The sequence below is a fragment of the Malus domestica genome, chromosome 15 (genome assembly GCF_042453785.1).
Source record: "Malus domestica chromosome 15, GDT2T_hap1".
In the NCBI taxonomy this organism is placed as follows: Eukaryota; Viridiplantae; Streptophyta; class Magnoliopsida; order Rosales; family Rosaceae; genus Malus; species Malus domestica.
Window position 1 is genome coordinate 15,224,959 of NC_091675.1, and position 9,552 is coordinate 15,234,510.

The 9,552-nt window shown below is 37.3% G+C and overlaps 2 protein-coding genes across 11 annotated transcripts; both read left to right on the forward strand.

The window, feature by feature from the left end:
* Window positions 1-645: 645 nt before the first annotated feature.
* On the forward strand, window positions 646-4,159 carry LOC103400627 (probable glycosyltransferase At3g07620). Its single transcript, XM_070814803.1, has 5 exons — window positions 646-977; window positions 1,407-2,329; window positions 2,406-2,536; window positions 2,626-2,974; window positions 3,328-4,159. Exons 2-5 carry the CDS (start codon window positions 1,493-1,495, stop codon window positions 3,994-3,996), a joined length of 1,986 nt encoding a protein of 661 aa, XP_070670904.1. The 5' UTR covers window positions 646-977; window positions 1,407-1,492; the 3' UTR covers window positions 3,997-4,159.
* A 671-nt stretch (window positions 4,160-4,830) lies between these two features.
* Window positions 4,831-8,344, forward strand: LOC139187719 (uncharacterized). Of its 10 annotated transcripts, none has more exons than XM_070814806.1 (8): window positions 4,831-5,042; window positions 5,298-5,359; window positions 5,928-6,180; window positions 6,296-6,401; window positions 6,582-6,710; window positions 6,999-7,095; window positions 7,224-7,508; window positions 7,709-8,344. In XM_070814806.1, the coding sequence occupies exons 7-8, from the start codon at window positions 7,299-7,301 to the stop codon at window positions 8,006-8,008; spliced, it is 510 nt and encodes a 169-aa protein (XP_070670907.1). In that variant the 5' UTR covers window positions 4,831-5,042; window positions 5,298-5,359; window positions 5,928-6,180; window positions 6,296-6,401; window positions 6,582-6,710; window positions 6,999-7,095; window positions 7,224-7,298; the 3' UTR covers window positions 8,009-8,344. The 10 variants fall into 10 exon arrangements, with proteins under 10 accessions (XP_070670907.1, XP_070670909.1, XP_070670905.1 ...); XM_070814808.1 differs by lacking the exon at window positions 4,831-5,042 and adding an exon at window positions 6,848-6,903 and having other exon boundaries at window positions 5,107-5,359; XM_070814809.1 differs by lacking the exon at window positions 4,831-5,042 and adding an exon at window positions 6,848-6,903 and having other exon boundaries at window positions 5,195-5,359; window positions 5,928-6,038.
* The last annotated feature ends 1,208 nt before the right edge of the window (window positions 8,345-9,552 follow it).

The window sequence follows — 9,552 nt, forward strand, 5'->3', positions numbered from 1 at the left end:
GCATTTCGTGAAAGTTCAACCATTCAGCGGGAAGAATGAGGATCCTCTCCCGGAATCCTTCAATCACGTTAATTCATTGTACATTGTGCGGCCAGTTTTCGTCAGGTACTGTTTATATTCAATTTTAAATGAAAAAAAATTGTAATGGTTTCTGACCACATGATGTACGATAAATAGATGTGCATAAATGATTCCCGAGATCCTCACAAAGAGGATCCAGAGAGGATCCTCATTCCACCAACATGATCTTCTCCGTATTCTTTTGGTGAGGATCCTGAGGACTCACGAATCGTGTTCGTTCATCGTACATTGTGCGATCAATTTTATCAAGTACTGTTTGTGTTTAATTTTAAATAAAAATATTTAAAATAATTTATAATCATACGATGTCCAATAAATAGACACGATTCACAAATCTCTAAAATTCTTACAAAAAAAAAAAATTAACGAAAAGTTCAAAAAACCTTCTATTTTAACAAAAAGCCATTTTTAAATGTATAATAAATAATGCCAATTAAAAATAAAAATATAATTTTTTGTATTGAAAATATTTTGTTAAAACTTCTAAAAAAAAAAATCCGGCGAGAATCCTGTTTCTCAATCCAGAGGCACCAATAATGTAGTCTCTGAAGTCTGAACAGTGACACAGTAGAACCAGTAATTTTTTATTTAAGAAAAAAATTATTATATTTTAAAATAACAACTGGATGTGAGTGTGACTATGACTGTGAGTGTGACTGATGAGAGAGATTATCTCTTTCTTCTTCAGACGGACTTCCGAAATATCAAAAACCCAAATTGGAAATTCCGTGTTCTTCTCCTTGCTTCCTTCCAAAAAAAGGGAAAAATCCGTGTTTCTTGCAAAGTTTTCACTGTTGAGCCCTTGCGTTCTTTGCTTTAACTTCGCAGTTTTTGGGGTTTTTCTCTTTGGCTTCTGAGAAAATCCAGCCTCAAGTTTTGTGCTTTAATGTTCTCAGGTCAGTCAAAATCTTTCATTTTCACGGCAACCAAACAGGAAATACCATTTCATTTTTGCTAATGCTTGGTAGGAATGCAACTTTTAATCCAATTGTAACTGAATTTTACATTGGGATTGCTTGGATTCTGATTAGCATTGTTGAGATTATCCTTAATTAAATTAATAAGTTCTGACTATGTGTGTTCATGTGTGTAGTGTTTAATTAACCTTAATTAACATGCTCTATTAAGCAAGATTTCACCTTTATTTTCTGTGATTAATTTTGAGTGCTCTGGAAAGGCTAATGCGCTAATAACTAGTGAATTTCAACCTCTTTGTTTCGGTTTTCGCCATGACCCCGATTTCAGGACTATGATCTAACTGTTAATGAACTGCACTGTTGGATTTTGATTGTGCATGATTTGTGTTGTTGTGGGAACTTATGCAGGATTTGGTTTGCAAGTGAGTGATTTTCGTTGTTAAGATGATTCGGTAGCTTCTGAATTATCTGCATTGCAAGTATTAGTACCTGGTATGGGGTGCACATTTCAATTTCCTAAGCTATGTAATATAGAATCCCGGAGTCGGAGGTGGCTTTTACTTTTGGGGGTACTGTCTGTTACTTATATAGCATTACAGTCGCTATTGCTTCCCTATGGAATCGCTCTTCGGTCTCTATTGCCACACAGTGAGGATACATTGCAAGTCAAAGGTAGCGTCCTCGCTGTTCATTCTTCTGCCAAGTCCATGATGGTTCGCAATCCTCTAACAGTAAATACTTCAGATTCGATTGATGTTTCTATGTTTGGAGGAGAAATTAGGCAGGGTGCTGAACCAAAGGGAAATGATGTATATAAGGAAATTGATTTAATGTTAGAAGAAAAAGGAATAGACAATAATTTTGAAAGTGACGTTGATCGAAATGTAGATGATGATTTTCCGTCTGAGAATGTTGTAGTCATAAATGAAAGTCTAGCATTAGTCAGCATTAAGAATCGAGAAAATGTTACTGTTTTGGATAAGGCTGATGAAACTAGGTATGGCTTCCATTTGGAGAAGATTGTGTTACCGAACTCTGAAATTACTAGGGTGAATGCTTCAAAAGAAAATTCAACCGTGACAGCAAAAAAATTTGATACTGCTTTTCCGTCATCTCCACTCATTTTACCTGCAGTGAATTTGTTAGAAAATAGAAGCACTTCTGTTGGTTCTACTTCCTTGAAAAGGGTTGTTGTGGCTTCAAAAAATGGTTTAGTGATGACTAGACCTGGAAAGAAGAAGATGAAGAGTGATTTGCCACTGAAGTCGATAACATCAATATCTGAGATGAATCGTATATTAGTGCGGAAGCGTGTTTCTTCTGATTCACCAGTAAGATATTGCTGCTGCTAATCTAATCACCCCCAATTAATTTGTTAGGGTTCCTAACTTCTTGCATTGATTGTAGAAACCACGATGGTCCTCTGTACGTGACCAGGAGATTCTAGCTGCGAAGTCACAGGTCGAGCGTCCTCCTATTGCAATAAATGATCCAGAACTTTATGCTCCTCTCTTTAGAAATGTTTCCATGTTTAAAAGGTAGTTGGAATCAAATTTAAGAGGTAACTTATTTTTTAATGCTAAATGAAAGTGATTCCTTTTACAGTAACATTTTGTTCCATTCTCAGGAGTTATGAACTTATGGAACGCACACTGAAAATCTATATCTACAAGGAGGGAAAAAAGCCGATCTTTCATCAACCAATACTCAAGGGATTATATGCTTCAGAAGGATGGTTCATGAAACTGATGAAGGGATATAAGCGCTTTCTTGTGAAGGATCCACGCAAGGCTCATCTGTTTTATATGCCATTTAGTTCACGGATGCTAGAGTACGCTCTATATGTACGGAACTCTCACAACCGTACAAACCTACGCCAATTTCTGAGGGAATATTCTGAAACAATTTCAGCAAAGTATCCTTATTTTAACAGAACTGGTGGCGCAGATCATTTTCTTGTTGCTTGCCATGACTGGGTATGCTCTACATGCACCTTTCAGTTTTCTTACTTTTTCCTGCGTGACCATCTGCTTTCATTATTAGTGATAAGAAACTAAGATAGTAAAATGGGATTCCACAAATGGTTTTGAGATTCATGAAGTAATGCCAAGAATCTCTTGAAAATGAATCCTATCATATTGGCCATCGAGGTTTACTTAGCCAGTCTTTAACTTTGGACTTTGTTTAAACTGACCAAGCGCCATTTGCAAAAGTTGAGTACCATATGTTCTGTCTATAAATGGGTACTGTTTCCGCCCACAGGAATGTATTTCTTACATGCGTGTCTCTGCGTGCCTTCCTTTCTAACATGTGAGGTTGACTTTTATAGGCTCCATATGAAACAAGGCACCACATGGAACTCTGCATCAAAGCACTTTGCAATGCCGATCTAACTTCTGGCTTCAAAATAGGACGGGATGTGTCTCTTCCAGAAACATATGTTCGTTCAGCGAGAAATCCGCTTAGAGATCTTGGAGGCAAACCCCCTTCTCAGAGGGAGATACTTGCCTTTTATGCAGGAAATATGCACGGCTACTTGCGTCCAATTCTGCTAGAGTACTGGAAGGACAAAGACCCCGATATGAAGATCTTTGGTCCAATGCCTCCGGGTGTTGCAAGCAAAATGAAATACATTCACCACATGCAGGACAGCAAATACTGTATCTGCCCCAAGGGTTTTGAGGTCAACAGCCCGCGAGTGGTTGAAGCAATATTTTACGAGTGTGTACCTGTGATCATATCTGACAACTTTGTGCCACCATTTTTCGAGGTTTTGGATTGGGGGGCATTCTCTTTAATTCTCGCAGAGAAAGACATTCCGAAGTTGAAAGAGATACTTGTTTCGATACCAGAAGAGAAGTATCTTCAGCTGCAACTAGGAGTCAGGAAGGTCCAAAAACATTTTCTGTGGCATGTTAAACCCCTCAAGTATGATCTCTTCCACATGACACTTCATTCGATTTGGTACAACCGAGTTTTTCAGATAAAACTCCGGTAAGTTATGTTGAAATTCCCCAATGAACAGAGTGGAGATGCTAGTACATGAAATAGAATGAGGCGGTTTCCGATCGCTTCTTATTCTCCCTGTGAAGTTGTAGAAATAGTCTGTTTAAATGCTACACCAAGAAATAACTGAGTAAAGTTTTTCTACTGTTTTGCCAGTTTCACTTTCATATTTCACATTTTCCTGTTTCGCAAATAATTTCTTTCTTCTAATCCCAAAAGCTCAAACTGTTCGTACTAGTTACTACGAGTAAGAAAGAAATTCAGACACCTGAAAGCTATCTTTTGTGTGTTAAGTATACATAGTGATCACCAAGCCAAACGAAAGTGCCAAAGATAAGTTTGAGAGTGTGACAGACACGAGGACTTTCATGGCACAGAAATCAGCATGGCAGTGTTCCGTGCTAATTAAGTTACCGCTGACAATCTATGCCGTTCTTGTTATTAACCTACCTAATGGTATGATATCACAGAAAAATTACTCGAAATTAACCACAATCCACAAGTGACTTGGGCAGCTCAAACGAAAAGGACTTGCATGAAACATAGACACATAGTGGATTTCTCCTAGTCCTATCACGTTTATTGTGTGTTTTGACTTTCTCACCTGATGAGGATGCGTAATAAACTTGAAATACCGCAGTTGTCATACAACTCACAGTTTGACTTGGATTCCTGACACGGTTCATTCAGCAATGACATATCTCCATGCCGAGGAATTTTTTAGGGTACTGAGAACATGCCTTGATGCACTTAGTATTATAATAAATATGGTTAGATTTTTTTTTTTTCAAATATCCAATTACTTGTATTATGACAATTGTATCAGGGCGTATTTTGTACACCGCAAGATATCTCCTCCACGCCAGCCCAAAGAGTTCGTTCCCAACACGCCGCATATTTCTTCTCTCACACACGACCAAGCTATCTACTTTGAATTTTGATCGAGTTATCATTGAGAGACATCCACGTCTTCTTTGGTGGGTCCCAGCTCTTCACTCGCTGACTGAAGTTTAAACTTTAAACTTCCTTGGAGATGGGGTCTGTAGATTCTTGTTCCTTCACTCTTTCCTCTATAAAGTACCTTTGCTTCCAGAGTCTGAATAGGAACCTGCTTCTGCTTCTGGGGTTTTCAAATTGTCCTCCTTGGCATATAAGTTGCTATCTATCTGATATTTGTCTGGAAGAATGGAGCTGTTTTGTTGTGTTTATTGATTTGCTCATCTGGGTTTTTGTTGTTATACCTTAATTGTGTCAAAGTTCCAACCTTTTTAAGTTTTCTTGTTGTAAATTCAGGATTCAAAGAGCTAATGGGCCATGTGTTCTTTGAAAATGAAATATCAGAAATGCCTGTTACAGTAAGTAGTTTCAACTTTACAATTCTGCATCAATGCAGATGTTCTCTACTTTTTTGTGAGTGAGTGTATATTTTATAATCTCCTCTATTGTAAGTTTGTAACTATTATTTTTGCGCTTTTCGACTTAATCTTCAATCCATTCCGCCATTTGATCTACATTAGCATGTTTGAACTCGGAAGCAACTTCCGGTCCATATTGAGAGTAGCAACAAAGTTATAATTAACTTATTGAGCTTTAATTTCTTTGAAGTTTGCTTTTTGGCATCTATCTGTAGTTTTGCGTAGGTTTGATTCAAACATTGTGTTTAAACTGAAGTGCTAATATAGGTAATGGTGTATCAGGTCTATAATGATAATATGAGGAACACGAGTTTTCTTTTCGATAGCTTGAGATTCTATTCGTCGATGGATGACATTTTCACCCATCCATTGACATTGGCTAGTTATATTAGTCATCGCTTTGCTCAATTTATCAGCGAGTAGTTTTTTCTACGCTTACATGTATACTGATGCATAATGTTATATTCTCATAACATAATGGATGGATTTGGAAATGATGTTATTGCAGAGTATCTCGTGCGCAGAGATGCTGATTTATACTCAGATGATTTGCTGGTCAATTCTGCTGGACAGCTTTTAAGCTCATTGAGACACGGCGTTTGTAATTCATTTTCTGAAGGTTGTTCATCTTCTTCAAAACCTTCTACTTCCAGTCGAAACCCTGGAATCTGTGAAAGAGCCTCAGAGCCCAGGGAAGACACTAGATCTGAAATTGTAGCAACCAATTCCAGTTATGCAGTTGTTCCATTCATTTTTAAAGGGTAATACCCTTTGGTCCAATTTATGAGAAAACGTCATGATCCCATCTACTTTTAAGTTTCAAATGAACTGAATGATTAATTTTAGTATTTAATCTTTTGCTTCATCCTGATGTAGGTTAGTACAGCCATCACATGGTTTACAATTTGCCTGGAGGTTGGCAATGTCTTGTTGCAGAAGTTCCCGTGGCATACGTTAGATGTGCTCATCTTCGACTTTGTAGGTAAACAAGCAGATTTAAATTATACAAAATTGCAAACTGATGAATTTATATTCCATAGTCTATAAATAGTTTCTTTTAGTTTTAATTCAGATTGGGTTTTATTTTACTAGGAGTGAGTTACATGTCGTCGTTCATTGTTTTAGGTTCTCGTAGGTTAACTTTCATTTTTGCATTTGTCAGCATTGCATCTCGAGTACAGAAATCACTGCGAGGCTCATCAGATGATATTGGATGGTTGCAGCGCACTCACGGCATGCCTGGTATGGAGGATGGTACAGCAAGAATTTTGGAATTGCTTGCAGGAATTAGGTACCAAACTAATATAATAAGCTCGGCTGCACTAGACGGTTTGATCGTTAAGAACTGTCGTCAATTTGTTAGCATGTTTACTAGTCTTCATATGTTTATATATTCTTATTGCTTGTATGTCATGCTGTATACTTCAGGAATGGAGAGCACAAACTTCCCAGCTCATTTATTTATCTACTAATGTATAGAAGATGTATTTTTCACCGACTTTTGATCTTGTGCTTTTTCCTTGTTCAATCCACATTTAGCTCATTTGCACCTATAGTTACAGGAACTTCGATTTTTCAGGCCTCTTTAGCATCCATGGCCCTTTATACTTTGTTGGAACGAAGAAATTCTTTTCAAAGATGGGTTTAGTGTGCCATATTGCAAAAATAACAGCAAGGTAATGCTTCATTACTGATCATTGTTAACCAAGATTGATCTGTCTTGTAAATTTTTTTTTGAATGACTGCATGTTTATCTGTTTTTAAATTATATTTGTCTTCTTTTTTTCATTTGTTTTTTGTACAGGCATCTGTTGCACACAATGCATGGGAACTCAAGCAATATATAGAGGAGCTTTACTGGGGATCTGATAAGCGTGTTATGCTGCTGGGGCACAGCAAGGGAGGTGTGGATGCCACAGCTGCATTGTCAATCTACTGGTGTGATTTGAAAGACAAAGTTGCTGCTTTAGCACTAGTACAAAGCCCATATGGTGGCACTCCCATGGCTTCTGGTTCTCTTCGCGAAGGCCAGGTTGCTGACAATGAAACCCGCCAGATCATGGAGCTCTTGATATGCAAGCTAATTAAGGTAATAGCTACTTTTTACAAAACACGGACATCTAAGGCTTTCCCTTTTTCGAAGTTTATGAACCCACTCTAATGCTTTAAGTTTTCAAGGCCTTTCCTAATAAGCATCCCTTTTTCAATTTCCAAATGCATCTTCATGGAATGTTTTTCTTTCAATCATTTTGATGTGGTTTTGTTCATTGCTCTCTGTTTCGCTCTTAGGGTGACATTCGGGCACTGGAGGATCTTACATACGAGAAGCGAAAGGAGTTCCATCATGACGCACAAACTCCTGCAGAGCCAATTCCTCTGATTTCTTTCCACTCTGTGGCCAGCATTGCTCCCGGTGTCCTTGCCACAATGACACACATAGCACACGCAGAACTTCCCTGGCTCCCCCTACCAAACTTTGGAAACAAAGAGTCAGATGTAATCATTCAAGCAGGGCATAGTGATTCCTTTATCTGCTGCCATGGCTGTGACTGCACTTCATCTCCAACACCGGTACGGGGAGAAGAGTGACGGGTTAGTGACCTGCCTTGACGCTGAAGTTCCAGGTTCAGTTGTGGTCAGGCCGGAGAGGAAGCTTGATCATGTCTGGATGGTTTATTCTACAAAGAAAAAGAACCCTGGTGAGGCTGATGCCTCAGAAATGTGAGGCTATTTTGACTCTGCTTGTAGAGCTTGGAAAGTTAAAGAAGCAAAAGCTATGAATTGGTCAAATCCTTCATACAAGTTGTGTACTTTAGCATTTTATTTTTGTTGATTTTGCTTTGATTTGCTATATATTCAGTTATTTAAACATGTATTCACAGCAATCGATGGTAGAAGAGAAAATTACTGCCTACTTGGCCGCAAGATTAACTATGTTCTTATTCTCAGATGGTTTGGTTTAGGAGAAAAACTTAAGTAGAGAAGCGGACTATCATTCTTTAATATTCTCTAACAAAAACGTGGAATTCTCTATATTTTAGTTTCACCTACTCCAAGTTAACTCACTTTGATGTGAGAGTTACCTTAATCAGGTCGCCTTGTCCAAGTTTCTCCCCTAATTAGAGCTTGAGCTAACAAATTCTCCCATTGAATAAAATATTCATGAGTTTGTAGGCAAAATAAGAAAGTGAAGTTTTTTTATTTATTTTTCTTTCAGAAAGTAGTTTTTAGTGACGGTAAAGAAGGCCCAAAACTGTCAGCCAGGTCCAATTAACAATAAATTCTGCTGGAGTCCATCAACAAGTAAACCTGCTAAGTCCTAGACAATAAATTCTTGTAGGCCCAAATGGCCCCCAACCCATTAGCTAAGACCCTTAAATTTCTTAATTGAACTAGCAAGTTGGCAACAATGCTTAGCCAACCACCCATAAATTGTTGATGAACAATTGAACTCTAACATCTCTCATATCATAAGAAGAAAAGAGCCACACCAAAAGTAACTTCTCTTTTTTTTTTACAAACAATTTGATACCCGCATTAAATTCATTTAAACTACCAAGAGGAGAATTCGAACATGAAATGACGAGTGCATGGATGAATGCTCTTAACAATGAAGTTTGAAGTTACTTTCACCCAAGGTATTAAATATCGATGATATCGGAAATATCGGTAGTTCAAAAACACGAAAATTTTGATGGAAATATCGGGATATTATCGATATCAATAAAAATTGAATAAAAACCACGGAAATTGTAAGAAAAACTTGGAAATTTTTATTGAAACTTTGCAGAATGTTTATTTAGTCAATTATCTATTAGTTTATCACAAAAAATTGAAAGGAAATGCATTGCATGATGGATTTAACTGATTTAAGTTGATTATATAACGAGCTGGCAAACATTGTGAGTGTAGAAAATATGTAGTAATTAATGAAAGAAGTTTAAACACACCATAATCATTTATATATAATGAATTAGTACAATATTTTACACTTTATACATTGCATGGTAAGATACATAAGTGACTTAGTACCACATAGAGTTCCTATGAGGTTCAAAATTTTGACTATCTTCATCATCTCTATGTGTAGAGTAAGTGTATTGTGAAGAGTAGTCATCAAATGATAAATCCCC